Source organism: Stegostoma tigrinum, chromosome 23 (genome assembly GCF_030684315.1).
Source record: "Stegostoma tigrinum isolate sSteTig4 chromosome 23, sSteTig4.hap1, whole genome shotgun sequence".
NCBI classification, from domain to species: Eukaryota; Metazoa; Chordata; class Chondrichthyes; order Orectolobiformes; family Stegostomatidae; genus Stegostoma; species Stegostoma tigrinum.
In genome coordinates, this window is record NC_081376.1 from 33,865,419 (window position 1) to 33,890,150 (window position 24,732).

Here is a 24,732-nt window from a genome sequence, read left to right on the forward strand (position 1 = left end):
GTTATGTTTGGGATTAGGTGTCTGTTTAAAACTCAGCTTTTTCCTGCAATTAACCCTTTAACTTCAGAACATTCCTTCTGCAGGCAGATTTAATTGCCTATTTGTCATGAGGGAACATATTATCAAGCAGTGTTATCTCCTCTTTCTCAGTAAACAGCTTGTTTATGTTGTTTCTTCCCAGAGATGCTTAATTCACACATTGTTTTTAATTCCTTTATAACAGCTTCTCCTTGTCCCTTGCATCTCAAGAAACAATTTATTCCAGAAAGACTTATCAACTGCTTCTTTCAGTTCATAAAGTTATTAAAGTTTTGAAGTTTACCCTGGGGTAATTTAGTCTTACTGTCACAGTTGAACTTAAACAAAGCTTGCTGTTTCTGAAAATCCATGTAAAATTTTCTTTAAATAACTTGCTTTTATCCTAATTGTGATGCCAATTCTCACATAAGTTAAAATTTCGTTCTAGGTTACCCAAGTGTTAGGAGGTTGAAACCAAGGTAGTGGAAGATCTCAGCAGGAGTAGCAGCATCTGTGGAAAGAAACAAAGTGAATTTGAATGCAATGTGACTAGATCTATGCTGTTGTTACGGACTGAAGCATTTTATCCACCAGCGGGGCACCTAGGAAGCTCATAGTGTTCAGGGTTGGAGGACTGGTGCTATCTCTCTCTGTGACTGAGCTTTTGCCCGGACTGCACAGGAGACAACTGACAACATTTCCACCGTTCTGTAGCGTCATTGGACTCGAAACGTTATTTCCACTTTCTCTCCACTGTTGCTGCCAAACTTGCTGAGTTTCTCCAGCAATTTCTGTTTATATTTCAGATCTCCGTCATCTGCAGTATTTTTAGACGAGATTAAAGTAATTGTTTTTAGGTTTGATAACTTAACTTTGCAGTTTTAGTAATCTATTATGCCCTTATAAAATTGCTATGTTTACTGTATTGTCTCGTGTTATTACAAGCAGTTACTGGTTGGTCGTCGCATTGTGTAGGTCTCATCTGGTCGCTGATGGCACGCCATCTTGTGTAGGTCACATAACTGGAGGTTAGTGGACACACCATTTTGTGTAGGTCACGGCCGGTCCGCCATCTTGTGTAGGTCACAGGTCTTAGTAGCCGGGAGCTGCCATATTCTGAGGGGTCAGAGCTAAGGCGGAGATAATGAGGTCGGTGAGGAAGGTGAATTCTACACTCGTTAACCTTGTCGTAAGTGTTTCCATTCGTATTTTCACCAAGGAACGGGTTATTTATTCGAGAAGTACTCGGTTCCGTGGCTCTCGAGCCGCAGACGGTAAATTACTCGTCAGCCCGCTTTTTGCGTTGTAGCGGCACTTCGGTGCTTCAGCGCCTACTCGGTGTGGACTCAGTCCCAAACCGATACCGACCTTCTGTATGTCTAGTCCGACTGGAACCCGGACACCGGGGAAGCCACTGTGTGAGCCTGGGTCTGGGAGGTTGCTGAAGGTCATCCACTGGCTAGACGTGAGACACCAACCTGCCTGTTCGGTTGAAGCAGTCAGAAACACTGTATCTTCCCACTCCATGATATATTCTGCAAATTGTGTTTACTTAAAAATGTCATTGTTCTACATTCAAAATCACGAAATACAGACAATACCTATGTAGGGATTTGACATTGCAAAGGTTATTTTGATATAGCACCAGCTGCACAATACAGCTAATAAAATGTGAAGCTGGATGAACACAGCAGGCCAAGCAGCATCTCAGGAGCACAAAAGCTGACGTTTCGGGCCTAGACCCTTCATCAGAGAGGGGGATGGGGAGAGGGAACTGGAATAAATAGGGAGAGAGGGGGAGGCGGACCGAAGATGGAGAGTAAAGAAGATAGGTGGAGAGAGTGTAGGTGGGGAGGTAGGGAGGGGATAGGTCAGTCCAGGGAAGACGGACAGGTCAAGGAGGTGGGATGAGGTTAGTAGGTAGCTGGGGGTGCGGCTTGGGGTGGGAGGAAGGGATGGGTGAGAGGAAGAACCGGTTAGGGAGGCAGAGACAGGTTGGACTGGTTTTGGGATGCAGTGGGTCGGGGGAAAGAGCTGGGCTGGTTGTGTGGTGCAGTGGGGGGAGGGGACGAACTGGGCTGGTTTAGGGATGCAGTAGGGGAAGGGGAGATTTTGAAACTGGTGAAGCCCACATTGATACCATATGGCTGCAGGGTTCCCAGGCGGAATATGAGTTGCTGTTCCTGCAACCTTCGGGTGGCATCATTGTGGCAGTGCAGGAGGCCCATGATGGACATGTCATCTAGAGAATGGGAGGGGGAGTGGAAATGGTTTGCGACTGGGAGGTGCAGTTGTTTGTTGCGAACTGAGCGGAGGTGTTCTGCAAAGCGGTCCCCAAGCCTCCGCTTGGTTTCCCCAATGTAGAGGAAGCCGCACCGGGTACAGTGGATGCAGTATATCACATTGGCAGATGTGCAGGTGAACCTCTGCTTGATGTGGAATGTCATCTTGGGGCCTGGGATGGGGGTGAGGGAGGAGGTGTGGGGGCAAGTGTAGCATTTCCTGCGGTTGCAGGGGAAGGTGCTGGGTGTGGTGGGGTTGGAGGGCAGTGTGGAGCGAACAAGGGAGTCACGGAGAGAGTGGTCTCTCCGGAAAGCTGACAGGGGAGGGGATGGAAAAATGTCTTGGGTGGTGGGGTCGGATTGTAAATGGCGGAAGTGTCGGAGGAAGAACAGCCTTCCAGCACAATACAGCTGTCAGGATTTCGAATTTTGTATTTCTATTGCAGTAACAATAATTTTGAACTGGCAAGTGGAATTCTGCTTTCACCAAAATTGGCCAATCATCTTTATATGTCTTTGTTAAACTGTGTTTCTTCATTTAAAAATTTAGTTTATATCAAGGTGAGAGCAATTGTCCTTGACAGTAAGGTAACGTTTGCTTGTGGTATTAGGGAAGTACAAAAGCTAGATTAGTTATGGTGGACGGGGAGGGGATGGAATCCCTCCACTGTTTGGAGTCATGTGGCAATAGTTGTCATCTTCATCTCATCACTAGAGCTGCTCCTCAAGTATCTGAGGCCTGACCATCTGCTGCTGCTGCTTCACCTCTAAACTTCCCTCTAAACTATTTGCTAATGATTGGAACAATGTTCAGCACTATTTGCAACTCCTCAGATACTGAAGCAAGTTGTGTCCATGTACAGCAAGACGTAGACAACATCAAGTTTGGGCTAATAAGTGGCAAGTTAAGATTTTGCTATACGAGTGCTGGGCAATAGTTATCTCCCACTGAGATTCAATGACTTTATCATTGACCAGAAACTGAACTGGCTGAGCTATATAAATACTTTGCTACTGAGCCAAGTCTGTAGTCAGTAATTCAGGCAAAAGTCAGGAAGTGCATGGTAGCATTGTGCTTAGCACTGCTGCCTCATATGCTGGGGACTTGGGTTTGATTCCAGCCATGTGCCCCCCCTCTGTGTGGAGTTTGCATGTTCTCCCCGCATCTGTGGGTTTCCACCTGATTGTCCAATTTCTCCCCACAGTCCAAAGATGTGCAGGTCAGGTGGTTCTGCCATGCTAAATTGTCCTATAGTATCCAGGGATGTGCAGGTAAGTGGATTAGCAAGGAATATAGAAACATGCAGTGAGGATTGCTTTTTTGTATAAAAAGGAAAATTGAGGCAAAAGTAAACATAGGCCACTAAGAAAATGGGGAAAAATGAATAACCAAAAAGTTGAAGAGGAATTGAAAGAGTATTTTGCATCAGTTTTGATGGTACAAGACACTAATAACATTTCAACAATACGAAATTCAAGGTGCCAAAAGTAGAGAGGAAATAAACACAGTAACTGTCACAAGAGAAAAAGTGCTAGGTAAATGAATGTAACTGCATACTGACTTTGTGATTTAAGTACCAGGAGATCTAGATCCTTCTGCCATCTTACTATCCCACTCCCACGGTCTCCCCATGCCCCTTAACCCCTTTAGCCGTGACAGCCACATCCACCTCCCTCCTGAATACATCTAATGAACTGACCCCACCAGCAGCGTGTGGAAGAGAATTGCAGATGTTCACAATGCTGAGTGAAGAAATTCTTCCTTATCTCAGTCCTGAATGGTTTACTGCTGATTCTTAGACTGTAACCCTGAGTTCTGGACCTCCCCAGCATCAGGGTTCATCCCATATCTAGCCTGTCCAGTCCCGTCAGGACTTTACATGTCACTGTGAGATACCCCCCTTCTAAATTCCAGCGAACACAAGCCCAGTCAATCCAGTCTTTCCTCATATGTCAGTCTTGCCATCCTGGGAATCACTTGTGTGAACCTTCGCTGGACTCCCTCAATAGTATGAAGGACCTTCCCCAGATTAGGAGATCAAAACTGCACACAATACTCAAGGTGTGGCCTCACCAAGGCCTTAAATAACTGCAGCAAAACAGCTTGACTACAGTACTCATAACCTAAACAATGAAGGCCAGCACGCCATTAGCTTTCCTCACCGCCTGTTGTACCTTCAGCGACTATTCCACCATGACACCCAGATCTCATTGCACCTCAGCTTGTCCTAAACTGCCACAGTCAGAAAATCTGCTGTGTTGTTTTTGGAACCAAGTGGATAACTCACATTTATCCACATTATACTGCATTTGGCAAATATTTTATCCACTCGGCCATTCTGTCCAAGTCACCCGGCAGCTTCTTAACATCCTCCTCACAGCTTAGTGTCATCTGCACATTTGGAGATACTGCATTCAATTCCTTCATCCAAATTGTTAAATGTATAATGTGGACAGCTAGGGTCTCAGCACTGAGCCTTATGGCACCCCACTCGTCACTGCCTGACACTCTGAAAAGGATCATTACCTCCGATACTGAGCTTTAATTTTGCCTACTAATCTCTTGTGTGGAACCTCGTCAAAAGCCTTTTGAGAGCCCAGAGATTCAGCATCTATTGATTCATCCTTGTTCACTCTACTGGTTACATCCTCAAAAAACTTCATAAGATTTGTCAAGCATGATTTCCATTTAGTGAATCCATGCTGACTAAGATCAATTCTATCGCTGCTTTCCAAATACTCAGTTATTTCATCCTAAATAATTGACTCCAGCATTTTACCCACGACTGATGTCAGGCTAACCTGTCTATAATTCCGCATTTTCACTCTCCCTCCCTTTCTAAAGTGGTAGGGGTTACATTAGCTATCCTTCAGCCCATTGGAACTCTCCCAGAGTCTACAGAATGCTTGAAAATCATCATTGATACGTCCACTAGGATCACTTCCTTAAGTTCTGTGGGATGCAGAGGTACAGGCCCTGGAGACCTATCAAGGTTTAACCCCATCAATTACCTCAGTACCATTTCCTGACTACAAGGATTTCCTTCAGTTCCTCCTTCGTGTTTGACCCGCTGTTCCCTAGCATTTTGGGAGTGTTCTTTGTGTCCTCCTTAGTGAAGATGGATCCAAAGTATTTGTTCAACTGTTCTGCCATCTCTTTGTCCATTATGAATTCACCTGATTCTAACTGCAAGGGACCTACATTGTATTCACCAGTACTTTTGTCTTCACAAGAAGAAGTTTTTGCAGTCAGGTGTTTTCCACAAGTTTACTTTCATATTCTATTTTGCCTTTCTGAGTTAAACCCTTTGTCCTCCTCTGCTGAATTTTAAATTTCTCTCTTGCACTACCTTCCTACACTTCCTCTGTCTGTTGGTCACCCATTCCCTATCTTCCTTAGTAATTTTTATCTGCAGTGTGACCAACTTGCTGAACATGTTATCCATGATTCCCTCAGCCTTGGGCTGTAACACGGAGTGGTGGTATGCATTACATTGAGTTCTTCTGCAGAGGGAAATTGAGCGTCAGATGGATAAGAGCTATCTCTGGTCATCTGTTATTCAGACGGACAGTTGAACAGATGATCGCTCATCATCCATGTGGGCAAGGATATGTAGGCTAATCTGAAGAGGAATAACTGAGCTCTTTTGAATAATAGTTTGTGCAATCTATATTTTATGCTATCTATAAAATTAGGCCACTTTTAGAATGCTGTGTTCATTTCTGGTCTCCTTGCTGTGGGAAGGAGTTGTTAAACTATGTTGCAGACCATCTTCCCTGAGGTATCCAGGAGAGATGCATTGATCATTCTGAAACATTGCAATTGATTGTTGACATTTGTGTAAATTTTTGGTTTCAGACGAAGAGGTTTTATTCGCCCAAAGTTGCGGTTGAGCATGAGTTTACAGCATCTGCAGAGAAACAACACCTTCCAGCACAGGAATTGCAGGTCAGTGAACAACTATAGTCTTTGTCAGAAGTGTGATTTCACCTTGATCATTTTTTAAAAAAACCTTCCTTTGGCATCAAGGCTTTTATGACACTTTGAGAAGATTACGTGCAGATAATGTCCACGGAGGTGTCCGGTAATCAAACAGTGTGCTGCAGGACATTGAGGTTGCAGGTTGTCTGCACTTTCTCTCTTACATGTGTATAATATGGTATTTAAGAATATTTGCAGGACTTGAACACTTCCTGCTTCTTAATTGCCATTCACAAGGTACAGAAGTAAAACAAAACTAAGATACTTTGGGATAACAAGGTGTAGAGCTGGATGAACACAGCAGGCCAAGCAGCATCAGAGGAGCAGGAAGGCTGACGTTTCGGGCCTAGACCCTTCAGTAAAGATACTTTGGGGCTGATTCGTTGATCCAGCAAATAACTGACTCTCTCTAAATCAGAATTCTCAGGTTTGATTCTTAATCAGTGCTGAGTCAGCTGACTTTAGTCAGATGGGGTTAGGGATGTAACTGCTTTTCAGCTCTTTGTCGATTTGTGTATGATGTTGATTGATCACTGAGGCAAAATACCAAAGAGCATGATCACAGGAAATTGTGGTGGTGGTGCTGGTTGGATGGGGAGTGGGTGGCGAACGAGAGAGAGAGAGAGAGAGAGAGATGACATATGGCTACAGAGTTGGCTGAAAGCATTAGAAATACTTTTAGCTGGCCTGACAAAGACACTATCTACAACAACATGGCAAAAATCAGCAGGTCTGGCAGATGAAGAGTCACCACACTCAAAACGTTAATGCTACTTTCTCATACTGTCATTCAGCATGGAAACAGACCCCATGGTCAACTAGTCCACACCGACTGTGTTACCAGACTAAACTAGTCCCAGCTACCTGCTTTTGGCACATTTCTCTCCAAACCATTCCTACTCATATATGTATCCAAATGTATTTTAAATGTTGTAACTGTACTGGCATCCATTTCCTCTTGCAGTTCATTCCACACACTAACCGCACTGTGTTTTTAAAAAAAAGTCACCTTTCATGTCCTTTTTAAAAATCTTTCTCCTCTCACCTTAAAATTATGCCCCCTAGTTTTGAGCTTCCCACTTTAGGGAAAAAGGTGTTAATCAACTTTTTTCTGCCCCATATGATTTATAAACCTTTGTAAGGTAACCCCTCAACCTTCTCTGCTCCAGTGAAAGAAGTCCTGGTCTGTCCAATGTATTTTTTATAATTCAAACCCTACATATTTGTCAACATTCTGGTAAATCTTCCTTGAGCTCTTTCCCGCTTAATAATATCCTTCTTATAACAGGGTGACCAGAACTGATGCATTGCAAAATTACTAACCATGCCTATATTTTCATCCAAATCACTTGTATAGATGACAAACAAAGGAAAACCCAGCACCAATCCCTGTGGAACACTGCTTTCATAGGCCTCCAGTCCAAAAAAAAATCCTCAACTGCCATGCTTTGTCTCCTACCGTCAAGCCAATTTTGTATCCAACTGGTAAGCTCACCCTGAATCCTGTGTAATTTAACTTTACTAATTGGCCTACCATGCAGAACCTTGTCATAGGCTTTACTAAAGTCCAACAAACAATGTCTGCTGCTCTGCCCTCGCCAATCTTCTGGGTTTCTTCCTCAAAAAACTCAGCAAAACCTTTGTGACATATGGTTTCCTTCGGAGAGAAAACCATGCTGACTATCCCTAACCATTCCTTGCCTCTCCAAATATGTGTAAATCCTATTTTTCAGGATCACTTCCAACAGCCTATCCATCATCAAGGTCAGACTGTATAGTTCTATACTTCCCAGGCTTCTCCATACAGCCTTTCTTAAATAAAGGCACAACATTAATCACACAACAGTCCTCTGGCATCTCACCTGTGGCTATAGAGGATGCAAATATTTCTCCTAGGTGCCCTGCAGTTTCCTCCCCAATTTCCCACAATGTCCTGGGATGGACTTGATCAGGTCTTAGGGATTAAAACCTCCAATACTTCCTTTTCTGTAGTACGAACTGTTTTCAAAACACCAATATTTATTTTCCTGAGCGCTCTAGCCTCTGTTTGTTTCTCCACAGTAAAAATTCTTGCAAAATATTCAGTTAATATCTCTCCCATCTCCTGAGGTTCAACAGAAAGACAATGTCATTAACTTTTAACAACAGATGCTGCCAGATCTCCTGAACTTCACCAGTAATTTGTTTTTCTTTTCAGATCTCCAGCATCTATAGTTCTTTGTTTTATTACAAAGGCATTATCTACCCGTATTGATTATTTAAATGCACTTTTCATGTTTTCAAGTTGACCAAAAGTGAATTTCCTTTGAACTGTAATTGCTGTTGTAATGTAAAAAAAAATGTAATAAGCAATTTGTGCACAATAAAGTCCCACAGACAACATTGAAATGAATGATTAGATATTCTGTTTGTTGGTAATGATTATTAGTTAGGCCTTTGGGAAACTTCATAGTTCTTTTTTGAACTGGTAATTAGGGCCTCTGTGTTTGTAATCAAAAAGACAGGATTTCTAATGGTTTGATAGTCCCTCAATATTATCCTAAGATGTCAGCCAAGATCATCTTGAAATAATCCCTTGAGATCTATGTTGATTTCACTGTCCAATTAATAAACTTGACTGAATACAACGTACATGTAATTACTGCATTGGGGAATTGAACCTGTGCTGTTGCTGTCATGCTACTTTGCAAACTAGCCGTCTCGCCAATTGAGCTAACTCACCCTAAAGATCCAGTCTTTTCAACTTTGCCCCTTACCTGAGACATGGTGACTCACTGCTAGTCATCTGTTTCTGATGAGAGAGCAATCCTGTAAGAGGATGGTGACTTTACTTTCACTTTGTGACTGTTATGAGATTAAAATGAGACTACAATACCACCTAGTGGTTCAGACCATCAAGGCACCAGGACCTGTTTATGCGAGCAATTCAACTCTAGTTTAAGGAGGCAACTTTTTGAGATAAAAGTATAACCAAAGGACTTTAGATAGAAGGTCTGTACTTCAAATTTAAATTATTGAAATTTAATACTTTGCTAAAATCATATGATGATCAATTCTTTGAAGGAATGCAATTTTTCTTCTACAGGTGTCTAAATTACCAAATGGATTAGTAATTGCCTCACTGGAGAATTACTCGCCGACCTCAAAGATTGGAGTATTTATAAAGGCAGGAAGCAGGTATGAGAGTGCCAGTAACTTGGGCATCACTCATGCCCTTCGCCTGGCAGCAAATTTGGTAAGTAACATTTTAATGGAAGTCTTAGCACTTCAAATAATTCTTTACCATTGCAACACTATTTCAAGATTTCTTTCTTGCTTTATTTTAAATCAGAGAAAAATTATCATTGTGCTCACCATCCTCTGTGTGTAGATTGTTTTAAATGATCTAATTGAATTGAATTGTTCACAGTTACATTTGAGTGGGTAAAGCCTGTTACTTGATGTCCCAAGGGCACATTCACTTCACCCCAAGTTTACACATCTGTTTTCTCTCTTTCTCTACATGATACCATATACTTGCTGGGAAATGATTCCAATGGTGCTGACAGATCTCTGGCTTATCACCTTAGTGACTATCTCTTTAGATGTGGCTCTGGACAGTGTATGTCGCTAGATGCTTAGTTTGGCTACGATAAGGTCAGAAGTCACATGACACCAGTTTATAGTCTAACAGGCTCATTTGGATTCTCTCTCGCTTTTAGGTTGCTGTAAGAGAGCAGGGCACACAGATACAGAGTTTATCGGCAGAGAGATCAAAAGGTCATACAATTGGTATGATTGGAGTGTCAGATGATAAATCTCTGCAGGTGACCAAGAGTGTTAGATGGTGTGTAAAGTGTTTATAAAGTCAGTATCAGTGCTGTGTTGTCATGACAATCAGACAGAGCCGCAGGAATATACAAACGGTGACATCTCAGGTCAGACGCTGAATTGTAGGTGTGAGGCTTTGTCCAGAATCTCTCTCGGAGTTTTAAGCTGGAATCAGACTAGTTTTATTCCAAAAGCTGGAATTTATAAGATACCACACTGACTGTGACTACAAATTGTGTTTTGTGAACAAATAGAATGTATGTGCAAATAAACAAATATCTTGGATGAAATGATTCACCCCATAGATTTATTTATATATCCCTTGTGTGTATGTGGGTTAGGGGAGAGAAAGAGAGTGTGTGCGCGCGGGAGGGCTGGGGAAGGGTGAGAGGGAGAAAGTGAGTGTGCATGCATACAGGAGGCTGGGGGAGAAAGGGAGAGAGAGTGTGCGTGTGGGGGAGATGGAGAGACAGAGAGTGTCTGCTAAGATGAGGAGGAATGTGACAGATCCCTGAAAGTTTTGAAAGACGTCCTCGTAAGAACAGGATATGATGTTTAACTCATCGATCACCAGCTCCGAAGTGCAACAGTGATAAACTACAAAGACCTCTTCAGAATACAGACACTGGATAAGACCGATAGATTACACGTTGTCATCCAGTACTTCGCTGGAGCAGAGAATCTACACCATGTTCTTTGAGCCTTCAACATGTCATCCATGTGATGAGCATCTCGCCAAATCTTCCCTACACCTCCACTTCTCGCCCTTAAACAACTACCAAACCTCAAACAGACCGTAATTCATTGCAAACAACCCACCCTTCAGGACAACATCGACCACAACTCCACACAACCTCGGCATGGCAACCTCTGCAAGACATCTCAGACCATTGACTCGGATACTTCCATCGCATGTGGGAACACGTTGTTGAGAACACGTTGACAGCAGATACTTGTGACTTGCATGGTATATTGGTGAGACCATGCAGATGCTATGCCAGCGGATGACTAGACACGGTGCAACATTCACCAGACAAGAAAGTACCCTCTTGATTGGGGAACACTTCAGTGGTCAAGGACATTCGGCCTTCTGTCTTTGAGTAAGCATCCTTCAAGGCAGACTCCTGTGATATACAATGCAAAATTGCTGAGCAGAAATTGACAGCCAAGTTTCGTATCCATGAAGACACCCTCAACCGTGATCTTGGATTCATTTTGCACTACAGATGATCCTACCACTGTACAATCACCACTATCTGTATAATCTTCCTTACTTTCCTGTTTTGACAAATTGATAAGTTATGATTGCTCTACCTTAATTGGTTTGTACACTCTTGACACATGCTCGCTCGCTCTCACGTGAGTATATAAATCTATAGGGTGAATCATTTCATCCAAAGCGTTTATTTATTTGCACATACATTCTGTTTTGTTCGAAAAAACACAATTTGTAGTCACAGTCAGTCAGTGTGACATCTTATAAATTCCACTTTTCGGAATAAAATCGGCCTTATTCCAGGTTAAAACTCTTGAGACAAATTCTGAACAAAGCATCACACCTATAATTCAGTGTCTGACCTGAGATGTCATCTTCCTAGTCTCTCCCTGATTATGATGATAGCACAGCACTGACCTTGACTTTACAAACACTTTACACGCTGTGTTACACATTTAGCAACCTGTAGAGACTTCCCATCTGACATTCCATTCACATCCGTTGTATGATCTTTTGATCTTTCTGCCCTTGATGTACCTGCCGATTAACTCTGTTTGTGTGCCCTGCTTTCTTACTGCACCTGACAGAGGGCTTGTGTGATTCCAAATAAACCTGTTGGACGGTAACCTGGTGTCATGTGACTTCTCACTTTGGCCAACCACCGCCACATCATGGCAACAATATCTGATTGTAGCTGTTCCTATGTGCAAACTTTCCAGCTAGAGTCACTGGCTATTGATTGCAAGCAGAAGTTACTGGGATGCTATCAGGAGCTGGATTCCTGGCTAGTTTTCTGTCAGTGCCATTAACAAAGTAAAATTAAGTTTCTACCTATCATAACACAGAGAAAGAGGGTCATATTCTCAGGCAGCAATGTAATTTGAAATCAGGATATGTTAGTTAACTTCTCAAAATACTTATTTCTTCCTTGAAGCATAGATATGGCAACACATCAGTCTCTATGTAGCACATTGTTGCTGAGTGTTGTTCCCCAATAAAGGATAATTTCACTGGCCACACTGAATTGTCCAATTGCCTTGCTTACATCTCTTAATGTTCTTTTAATAGAAATTAATGTTGAAACCACTTTTAAAATATACAAATTTTGAATATTTCTGTTGTTTAGCATATAGGACTCTGTTAGAAACCATTATCTCAGTTTTAACAAAATTTTGTTCTGCTTTACAGACGACAAAGGGAGCCTCGTCATTCAGAATAACCCGTGGCATAGAAGCTGTTGGAGGCAGTCTGAGGTAAGTGTAATTATTTTACATTTTCTGCTTAATGTCTAATCACTATGATGATCAGGAATGGATCACTGTCCCTCACAGTCTCAAAAGCAGGTAGTCCTTGCTCTGTGCATAACATTCTTGCCTCTAAGTCCAAAAATTCAAGTCACAGTCCAGAGGGTTGAGCACATACTGCTGGCTGGCATTCCCAGTACAGTTGTAGGACAATGTTGGATTGTCAGAGGCACAGTCTTTTGGGTAGGACATTGACTGAGGCCCCATATGAGTTGGACATAAAAGATTTGCACAACACTATTCAAAGAAGAGCAGGGAAGTCTCATTAGTATTTATCGTTCAATCAATATTACTTTCTATAAAAGACAGCATATTATCTCATTGATGTTTATGGGACTTCTGTATGCAGTTTGGTGCCCTGTTCTCGTTAAGTGACTACACTTAAAAACGTATTTAATCAGCAGTAAATCACTTTGCAGTGTCCTGAGGTTTTGAAAAACACTGTTAAAACAAATTATTCTTTTCTATTCTGAGCGTCAGATTTTGCATGGGTGAAGTGCTGAACAAAATTGTCCTGTTCTCTGTGACTGCTGGCAGTATGTTCTATTTGCTGAACTTTTTTCTGCACCAGCTTTTATTGTCTGTTTACGTATAAATAGTAACAAATCTTTTTCTGCTGGGAACTGTCTCAGAGTGGGCAATATTATCTCAGACTGCACACACTAGAATCTTTCATTTCAGCAACATGGGGGTATCTCCCAACCTCTCAGTTTTTGGAACCAAACATCCAATTTATGAAAATCGTCTGAATCCACTCAGCTTGATATGAATTTTTAATTCCTGAAAATCTTATTGCAGGACAAATTTAATACCTTTAATTTCAATGTGCATCTTGTTGAAAACAAACATATGCTACTTTTTAATCCTGACTATTTTTCTACACTCCTAATTATTTGAATTTTCTGGTGTTGATGTGCATTGGTTTGATTATTTGCTAGAACCATTTTAAAAGAGGATTTACAAAGACCTTTCTGAGTGCAGCTGACTTTAGTCTGTTACACCCTGAAATTATTAACCATTTCTACTATTGCAGTGTGACATCTACAAGGGAAAACATGATCTATGCGGTGGAATGTATGCGCGACTATGTGTGAGTATTCTATACATTTCAGAGGTGGCCTCTAGTTTTTGCATATTTTGAAGGTTGGGGGTTTTAAGAAAATCGTTCTTGGTTAACACGCAGGAACAGGAGGAGGCCATTCACCCTTTCCAACCTGTTCCACAATTCATTAAGATCACGGCTGTGCGTCTTAACCCCATTTTCCTGTCACAGTTCTCTCGTCTTTTATTCCCATATCTAACAAAAGTCTTACAATCTCAAATTTAAAATTATTAATTAAAATAGTATCTACTTGTTTAGCTTTGCCCTAAATTTTAACAAAATCCTCAATTGATGTTAGATAATTATCATATTTGCACTGAGCTGACTGTTTGTACAGTACTAACTGGTACCAATCCTTTCTGCCTCTTGTAATAAATGATAGTTTATGGTACAGTATTACCTACGGATTTGTACATGGATCTGTAACAACCTCAATTCCTTCGTCTGACTCAGCATCCATACCTGATTCTCATTTATTAATCCTCACCTTCTCCAGCTGACTTGACTGGCACATTTTCCCACGTTATGCAGAAAAAAATAGAATGCATATTGCTGTCGATAAGTAACCCCCGAACTTCTCCCCTCAGTGACACTGTAATGGAGTATCTGATCAATGTTACTGCTGCCCAGGAGTTCAGGAGGTGGGAACTTTCGGAACTGCCTTCAAGACTGGAATTGGATAGAGCAGTTGCCTATCAGAATCCACAAATAGGTGAGATTTGAAAGACATGTTGGGCCGATATTAAAAGAATTGGCCTGTGAGGCTGATGTTACTTGAAAATCAATCCCATTGTAAAACTGCTTTGAGATCCCCATTGGAGCCAATGTTTGTTGGTAGCTGAATGAATTGTTTAGTGAGGTCTGGGCAGACAAGTAAAGGACAGGATCCTTGCAAATTGAGGCATTAAACGTAGTTCCATAGCTTATCCTCCCAGCACATAAGAACTAGGAGCTGGAGTAGGCGATTCAAACTTTTGAGCTTGCTGCACGTTTGTTACAGTCATGGCGGTTTTCATCCACACCTCACTTCCACTCTCCTGCCTGCTGTCCATAATCCTACGACTCACTACTGTTTAAAACAAAACTATCTTCTCTTTAAATTTATTCGATGTTCCAGCATCCACTGTACTGTGGGATAGTGAATTCCATAGATTCATGACTCATTGAGAGAAATAATTTCTTTTCACCTCTGTTTTAAATCTGCTATTCCTTATTCTGAAACTACACCTTTTGTTCTAGGTTGCCCCACATGAGGAAGCATCCTTCCTACATCTACTTTGTCAACCCCTTTAATATCTTCCATACTTCAACTATATGTCCTTTAATCTTCTAAACTCTAGAGATTATAGGTCTAAACTGCTCAATCTCTTGTGATAAAACAAACCTGTCCTCTGGAATCCATCTTGTGAATTTCCTCTGAATTGCCTACAGTACAACTACATTGCTCCCTGTGAATTATATTCTCTGAAGTGTTATGAATTAACAGGAAAGAGTATGCCAACAAGACTGTCCCACTGTTCCAAAAGTAGCCACCAAATACTTAAGTGTACAAAATAGCAACGGGACCGCAAAATGACCAGTTAGCCTGACTCTTCTTTTCCTGAGTGGCAGTCAATTCACACGAGGTTTCTTGAGGTATCAAAAAACAATAACGGTTCATTGTAACACAGGTAAAATTAAATTAAGTAAACAAAAAATCTCTTAGTTTATGCAACTTGGACTATACTGCTTCACAAACCCATTGATACCTCTTAATTGCAACTAAGGAAAAGGTCAACTGGTTTAACATCTGTACAATGGTTGGGAAGAAAATATATAGTTAGGGTAAGGAAATTCCAAAGATCAAAGGTCCGTACCACCGGCTGGAAAGTTATTTTTCTCTCTGTCCGTTTCATTTTTGCAGTGATGGTAGGCTGTTGCCTGAAGGGTTGTTCTTCAGTTTGATGGTTCATCAGGTGAACTTGGGTCTTTTCTTGTCAAAGACACTATGGGCAGTTTAGCATGGCCAGTCCATGTAACCTGTACATCTTTGGATTGTGGGAGGAAACCAGAGCACCAGTGGAAACCCACATGGACACTGGGAGAATGTGCAAACTCCACACAAACAGTGCCTGAGTGTGGAATTGAATGTGGGTCCCTGACACTGAGCCACTATGCCATTCGTAGTTAAGTTGAATAACTTTAAGGAGGAGCTGTATAAAGCATTGAGTTATAGGGAGAGGCTGGTACTTTTTTTCACTGGAACATTGAAGTTGAAGGGGTGACCTTGTAGAGGTTTTTTAAAAACATAAGGGGTACAAATAAGGTATGTTCTTCCTAGGGTGGGGGATTTCAAGACTAGGAGGCATATTTTTAAGGTGAGAGGAGAAAGACATGAGGGGCAACTTATTTACACAGACTCGTTCATGTGTGGAATGAACTTCCAGAGGAAGTGGTGGATGTAGGTACAGTTACATCTGAAAAACATTGGGATAAGTACATGAGTAAGAAGGGTATGGAGGGATATGGGCCAAGCGCAGGCAGCTGGGACTGGTTGAGTTTGATGTTATGGTCAGAATGGACTTGTTGGACCAAAGGGTCTGTTTCTGTGCAGTGTAACTCTGACCCTATAAGAGAAAGGAAAGAACAGAAGGATATGTTGATAGTGTGAAATGAAGTGAGGAAAAGACCATAGTATTGACACTGGTGCAGACCAATTGGGTCAAATGATACTTGATATAGATTGCTTCCTGAACAATTCTGTGTTTTTATTGTGGAAGCAGTCGTGAATTATTTTTCTTTTGTAGGTGTTCTGGAGAATCTGCATTCGGCTGCTTACCGTAATGCCTTGAGCAACCCCCTGTACTGTCCTGGATTTATGGTTGGTCAGCACACAGCAGACCAGGTATGATCAAAACACAACACAATCTCCATCTAAAGAAAATCTTTTAAAAGGAATCTTTGAAGCTTATCTCTAATGCATACATGACACAATGTCTCCACAGCTGCATGAATTTGTACAAAACAATTTTACAAGTGGAAGGATGGCTCTTGTAGGGGTGGGTAAGTGCTATATTAGCATCAGTTATATTTTTCCATGTTACTTTTTTTGTGTGTTCGTCATTTTGGTGACTTCTTTGAATTACTGTTCCTGACTACATTTTCTGAAATACTTAATTGACTTTGAAGTGCTATGGAATGACTGATATTGTGAAAGAAATGTAAGTCTTTTAGTGCTTTCTGCTGAGCCTTTAAGAAACAGACTAGTATATTTTTCAAATCTGAGTTTAGCATGTTGGTATGTTGAAGCACTCAGTTGTTTACATTAAATTCTGCAGAGACTGCACACTCTCTCACACACAAATAAAATTTAAAGGATAGGAAATCAGGTTGTATTTTCCTAAATGTTCATCATTATAACGATGTGCTAAATTACAATTTATTTGACCAGATCAAAAGTAACCAAAATCATTTAAGAGATAGTAGGAACTGCTGATGCTGGAGAATCTGAGATAAAATGATTGTGGACCTGGATGAACACAGCAGGTCAAGCAGTAAAGTTTGACGTTTTGGGTTGAGACCCTTCTTCAGGAAAAAAAAGTGAAGAAGGGTCTCGATCCGAAACATCAAACTTTCCTGCTCCTCTGCTGCTTGACCTGCTGTGTTCATCCAGCTTCACACCGTGTTATCTCAAAATCATTTAAGACCTATTTTCCACAGGATACCATTCCAGCAACCTCTAGATGTTTTACTTTTATTTTAATGCTAGTAGCCGTTTTGATATTTTTTAGGATACAGTACGTTTGGATTGTGCATCCAGCATGCTTGAATTATTGCATCTCTTCCTATTCACAGGTGTGAACCACACAGTATTGAAGCAAGTGGGTGAACATTACCTGAACATGAGGAGTGGTACTGGTGCAGCTGGTGTGGCAGCTAAATTCCGTGGAGGTGAGCTTTGTGACTAATGTCTGTAGGTAAAATGGTGTGGGTTTAATATCTATATCAGCATCCTGCATCTACTAAGAAACTAATTGGAGTATAAGACCAATTTTAAGATCTTCAACTTAAAGACATAAAAAACATAGTATGTTTTCGTATTTTCCGTGGAACAGGTTTCTAGTTTGAAGCCTCAGGTTATAACAACTCTGCGTAAAGTGTGGCTGACCACAAGAGTCTCCCACTCTTGCTGCCAGCCGTAGACATGTTGGAATAATCAATTTGTTTGGCTGCATTATGAATGTACCTTCTATGTGGGACTCGAAATTGGAGTTCTGGCTTAGATGCTGGGATGCTTCCTCTTGTGCCTCAAAATGTCTTATCACGGTGTTAGCTTTTCTGATAATTAAATACAGGAGTTGCATCCTTAGGTGAATAAAGCAGACAGAACATCTTCCCTCTGGTAACTACAATACCATTTAATTTTACTACATGTATTTTGGGCTATATGGTAAATTGTCTCTGCACCAGTTTGTCTCAGTTGGGCTGTTGAATCCCTACTTGAAGAATATTAACTAACTTCACATTTAAAAAAAAAAATCTGTCGTATTAATATTGTTATAGCATTTGGTCCTTAAGCTCTTAAACTTTTCTTCTAAACACACACTCTTCTCCCTTAAACTGATTTCTTTCTCTGAGCTCTGGGTGACCTGTCTTGATATCTCCATATGCAGTGTAGCCTCCATTGAAGTGATGTTATTCTGTCCCGCTCTGAATTTATATGGTCTGGTCTGTCATGGTGGGCAGTCTTGTTTCTGGTTTTGTACTGTAGTGGTATATAGATGGAGTCTGTTTCAACATGTTTGTTTACTGCATCGGTGTTTGAAAACCAGGTCTCCAGGAGTTCTCGTGCTTGTCTTTGTCTTGCTTGTCCTAGTACTATAACTTATCCCAGTTAAATTGATGTCCTTCTGTTGAAATGAGGGAGAGTTGGTCATGCCGTTTTGCTGCAAGTTGGTGTTTGTGTATCCTGGTGGGAGTTTCCTGTCCTACGAAGTATTTCTCGCAGTTGCTGCATGGTATTTTATATATCACATTTGTCCTGCTTATTTTGGGTATGGGGTCTTTCAATTTTGAGAGTAACTGGCAACGTTTGGCTGTTGGTTTGTGTTTTATCCTTATTGCAAGAGGTCGTAGGAATCTTGTAGTTAGTTCTGATGTGTTTCTAATGTAGGGTAGGGTAGCCAGTGTTTTAGGGTGTCGTGTTTTCTTGGTGTTATTTGTCTACCAGGTATCAGTGGACAAAGCTATTATGATAACCATGTTTACAAAGATTTTGTATAGATGTTCCTCTTTGTTTTTGTGCAACTCTGGGGTGTTGCAGTGAGTTATTGCTCCTTTAAATAGAGGCTTGACACAGCTGTATTCATGGACATTCATGTAGTCTTTCGGTACACACTGGTAAGGAATTCACCGTTGTCCGTTCATTCGTTCCACCGTTACGTCTAGTAATGACAAAACAACAGCGCTTTCAACAGAGGCTACACAGCACTGAAGCTGTCACCTAGAAGGGACAGGAGATGTTTACATGAAAATCAGTCAGCTCGGCGAGCCAACCAACAACTCTAACCACAACCTGAGCTACAAATCGTTGCTAAAACATTAAATCTCCAAATGGAATTTGGTGTCAAATTTTGTTTGGTAAAAACATGTGAAGCACCTTACTATGTTAGAGGTACTTTATAAATGCTGTTCTGCTCTCCAGTAACAATCTCCATTTTTCCCTTTTCTTCAATGATGGCAATAAACCCAGAATTTTCCCTTCTCTGAGACATTGATTTCTGGTTGAATTCTTCATATTAAATAGAGGGGAGAATTGACTTTCATGCATTTTATTCCATTTAATTTTTTGAAAATATTAGTTTAGACTATTACCAAAGAAAAAATTCAGTGTTACTTCCTTATGAATACTTTCTAATTAATTTACTGTTTAACTTTGGCCATACCATATGGACCATATTAAAGTCCAATTCAGGTAGTACAGATTAAACAAGCAAAACCTTTTCAAGGTTAATCTATGTCAGCAACTGTGTTTTGAAGTATGTTTCTTGTATTATTTAAATCTTTAAGGATTGTTACAGCAGAAATATCTTGCTGTTAGTGTGTGTGCATGAGAGTATATTTATTTATAAATAATTTATACTGTTCCTAAAGAAAGTTGCCATTCTGTTAGCTGAAGTGGAAATTAGTCAGGTTAAAGTCTATTTTGCATAAACTGCGGCCTTTAATTGCAGGTGAAATCCGTGATCAAAATAATACTCATCTGGTTCATGCTGCTGTGGTAGCTGAGAGTGCAGCCTCTGGTACACCTGAGGCCCGTGTGTACAGTGTTCTGCAGAATGTTCTTGCTGCTGGTCCATACATCAAACGGGGCAGTAATGTGTCCAGTAAGTTGCATCAGGCAGTGGTGAAGAAAAATGTGGATCTATTTGATGTGAGTTTTGCTCCTGCACTAAATTACATTTTATATTTTGAATACACTTTTATTTTTAACTGTATTTCATTTTGTATTCCTATAAATAGGTTTCGGCATTCAGTGCAAGTTACTCTGATTCTGGACTGTTTGGTATTTACACTATCTCACAGGTGGATTCAGCAAGCGACGTATGTATAATCAACGCCATAACCTTTTAGCTAAAACCTGCCAGCTTCCAAATGATTGCCCAGCTGCTATTGTTTAGTTCAAGGAAGCTGCACATTGTAGCGATATCACAATGATCTGTAACTCACATTTATCATATTTTCCGGAAAATCAAGATGGACTGAACAGGTGGGGGTTCTTTTCCTTAGGAAGGAAAAGGGCAGAGGATGATCTGATGGAAGTCTTTTAAAACAATAGAGAAATTCAGTGGAATAGACAGAAAGATGATGTTTCCACTTATGAGGCAGGATCTACAGTGAGGGATCGTGAATATAGTAAAATCACTGATAAATTCAATAGTAAATTCAAGAGAATCATCTTTACTCAAAGACTAACAAATGTGGAGCTCACTGTGACTTTATATGTCTTAGGCAAAACAGCACAGTTGCAATTCAACAGAAGCTAGATGAATATCTGAAGGAAAAAGGAGCAAAAGGTTATGTTATTAGGGGAAGTGGAACATAAGCCTGCTGGGCCTAATGGTCTGTGCTGTAAATTCTGAACAACTTTTCATGTACTCAGCATAACTGCAATTCCAGGTGTCACCAATGATTAAAATTTTGACATGCTAATTAATTTCTTGTAGCATTGTACATAAGACCAAATGTAATTTTTACATAAAAGACAGGCCAAAGAAGTAGCAGCATAAAGGTAAAGCACTTCGTTGTAAGTGAAGAGAGCACAGGGTAATTAGAACAAGGTTTTCCAATGTAATTTCACTAACCTTAAAGTAATACATTATCTTTTTATAAAACTGATTTACCCTTAGAAAATATTACTGTTAGCTTGATTGGCTATAAAGCAACATGTAAAAAAAAATTACGTAAATTTAAGTCTGTCATTTGTATAACAGTATGTTTGCCAGTTCGGGCTGCAGAGAAGTCATTGGTGGGAGCATGAGTATCCCAGCAGAGCAGACTGAGGGAGTTAACTGAGGTTAACGTATGGACAGGAGGGTGCAATTACCAGGTGATATTTTTACAGAAACAGATTGCATTATTGTAATGGACAAAACTTTTAAAGAAAATGTCTGACAGGAAGTTGGTGAAGGATTATAATCATATTTTACAAGTAAAGAGAAAGTGTACTTTCTAATAAGTATCAATATTTTATACCGACTTGCTTTTTTACTTGTCTTCAAGCAGTTTGGTAGATATTTCAATTTTAATCCAATGCTCTGATTAGCAATTGATTAAAAGAGGACTGTATTTTAGTAGGATGATTGGTAATAATCAAAAACATTTTTGGCTTTGATTTGAATTTTTTTGATGAACAACATAAACTTTTCCTTGCAGGTAATCAAGGCTGCAGTGTCTGAAGTTAAGAACATTGCTCAAGGCAATGTCACTGAGGCTGATATCGCAAGGGCAAAGTAAGCTGCCAGCTGTTTGTACAATAGAATGCTTTAATAAAGTCACATCTGGGGCTATCAAGAGTAAACCTAATGATGTGGACTGTAAGTAAAAAGAAAATGCTGGAACACTCAGCAATTTAGGTAGCATCTATGGATGGAGAGACCAACCTTAAGGTTCCAGTTTGATGACGTATCTCTAGAGATCACTGAATCCCCATGGACAGAGACCCAGGAGCAAGTGAACAAGCAGGAGAGAGTGGGGTGATCAGGGAAGGAAGGAAGGAAGAAAGAAATAAGTTGAATAAAAAGTTTAGATTACAGAATTGCACAGCACAGAAAGAGGCCACTCAGTACATTGTGCCTTTGCCAACATTCTTAAAGGGCTTTCCAGTTAATTTCAATGTCTGTGGTAACTCTGTGCAGATTTTCCCTTTAAATATATTTCTAATTCCTTATTTGAATTTGCTATCAAATCTACTTCAACCACTTGTTCAGGCAACAAATTCCAGATCATCATAATTCATATTTAAAAGTAAATAGTCTTGTTTCCTTCCCTAGTTTGTTTTCTGGTTACTTGAGATTTGTATTACCATGTTTGCCAACCCTTCTCGCAGCGCATTTACAGATTTGGACTCTGCTGCTAATTCAGATTGTTAGAGAGCAGAAATATATGCATGTTGTAACTATATCTGGTAAAAATCTAAACTACTGAATTAAAATTCTCAGTTTGAACATTGCTTTTTGTCATGATGCAGTTTTGATGAACACAGTTTTTTTTGCAGGAAACAATTAAAGGCCAAGTGCTTGATGACCGTTGAAACATCTGATGGACTGCTGGATGAGATTGGCTCGCAAGTATTGCTAACTGGTGCTTATGTGCCCACAACTGATCTGGTTCAGCAAGTTGACTCAGTGTCTATTAATGATGTGGTGAACGTAAGTAATGTTTTTACTAACCATAAATAATAGTCACGTATTCTATTATCACTAGAGTCATTTCAGCTCCCACTTCTCTCATGATGGCACTGAACACCAGTCCTTAAGTATGTTTATGTTCACAGCATGTTGGCAGGTGTTTAAAGTTGGGGGAGGAGCAGCATGAGCATCACAGTTTCTGAACCCCCCCCCACTTTCATCCCCTGCTCAGATACATAGACCTCCCAACAGTTCAAAAGCTTAGAGCCCGTGGCAAGAAAGCCCAAGTCCAAGCTGACATATTTCACTCCTTTCAATATGTGGGATCTATGGACATCACTGCCTGTAGTTTGTTCCCTGTGAGCACAGTACTGTCTCCTTGATGGCTTTGGTGTTCCAGGTTTTTGAGACTTAGTTCATCCCCTCTTTCATCCCAGTCTTGGCACACACAACCTCCCAATAGATCAACAGCAGAGTCCTAATGTCCAGTAGGTTATGTTAGACATGAACCAACATTGTGCAACTGTATTTTAAAGAAATTAGCAGATTAAAGGTAATCTAGATATGCAAAGCCACATCTTTGGCTGTTCCACTCCTCTTGACTTGTCAGAGCTACTCAGACATCCTCTTATGCTTTGAGGTAGCTGGATTAGTATGTACTGTGTTGGCTCATGTGCTTTGGGAAAAGTCTGTATTATTTTCATGTGATGTCTTCTTTGAGACTGAGGTGAACATTCTCAGAGGTGTAATTAGCCTCTTGACTATGATTATCATTACATTCCAAGAAATGCCCATGTGACCTGAGGATGCCGTGAGATGGAAAAACTAAGAAGCAATGGCTAAATAGAAATTTAATTGTAGTGGTGCCATGTTTCAGCATGGCTTTGATTATATATAGCTCGGAATACCCACAATTGGCTATAGTGGAAGCAAGCAAGGTTCTCTACAATTGTATTTCTGTTTGGCAGTTCAGAACAGATCCTTGTGTAGAACCAGATCCGAGAACAGAGTGAAAACTATTGTTGTGTTAGAAAGGATAGAGAACTGAAGATAGGAAGAGCAAGGCATTATGAATTGGGCCATTCCTGCTCTTTCATGTCTCCGGAGCCTATCAGACTGTTTTGAAGGGGTTGTAGAAAGAAGTTTTTGGGATTATGTACCATTGAGATGCCAGTGACCACAGTGGGTTTGCAGCTGTAATACACTTTGTTGGTGTTCACTGTATGCAGAGTCTTTACTTGGGGAAAAATAAATAGCTGCTGTGACTCAAGGCTCAAATCAGTTGACCGGGAAGTGAAAGATCCTGCATCACAATGGCTGAGTTGGAAAGACTGAGACTGCATGTAATGCCGTTCTCGTACAAGGAATAATAGGAGTGCTTGAGACATATCTTTGTATTAAGTATTTAAAATACAACTCCTCTTTTTAAAAATATTAGTTAATGTTTGAGTTATGTTTTTAGTTGGCTTGTTACAGAAAAAAAATTAAGTGACATCAGGTTTCTTTCTAGTGCTGTTTTGAGAATTCCTTTCTTTTAAAAGTCATTCGTCTCTACGGGGATTATAAATGTATGTGATGTCCAACGGTACTTTACTCTTGCAGGGGGTTGCAGTTCAACTTCTGTTCTGCACTCCACAGTTTGAAAAGTGGGTATTGGGGAGCACGTCACTGTAGGCGTTGGGGAGTGCTGTAGGTATTCATACCTCAAACTGTCACTCTGATAGCAAGCAAAAGGAAGGAAATATTTAACTCATTCAATAACAACTTGCACACACATGGTACCTGTTTAAAAAAAATAACAGAACACCCTCAACTGGCTGGATGGATCTCAAATTTGGAAATATAGTTGACATTGGATTTTGAAATTATTATTTAAGTAAATTATTCCAGAGGGAGGACCTTGTCCAGAGACTTGTGATGTCATATTTCAGCTACTAGAGCCTAATACATCCTCTCTTTGCTTTACAGGCTGCAAAGAAGTTTGTTTCTGGTAAGAAGTCCATGGCGGCTAGTGGCAACTTGTCTAACACACCTTTCCTTGATGAATTGTAAATTTATTCTTTAAATGTTCCACCTGTCAGAGCTGTACTGGCATTGTAACTATTAATAAAATATATCATGGCCCTTGAA

At 40.5% G+C, this 24,732-nt stretch overlaps 1 protein-coding gene across 1 annotated transcript; it reads left to right on the forward strand.

Annotated features, from left to right (window-relative positions):
- The first annotated feature begins 1,070 nt into the window (after window positions 1–1,070).
- On the forward strand, window positions 1,071–24,732 carry LOC125462492 (cytochrome b-c1 complex subunit 2, mitochondrial). The gene is made up of 14 exons (XM_048552576.2): window positions 1,071–1,207; window positions 6,160–6,249; window positions 9,368–9,517; window positions 12,497–12,561; window positions 13,646–13,702; window positions 14,302–14,426; window positions 16,501–16,598; window positions 16,699–16,756; window positions 17,549–17,644; window positions 19,927–20,126; window positions 20,216–20,296; window positions 21,629–21,705; window positions 22,470–22,623; window positions 24,571–24,732. The coding sequence occupies exons 1-14, from the start codon at window positions 1,163–1,165 to the stop codon at window positions 24,652–24,654; spliced, it is 1,380 nt and encodes a 459-aa protein (XP_048408533.1). The 5' UTR covers window positions 1,071–1,162; the 3' UTR covers window positions 24,655–24,732.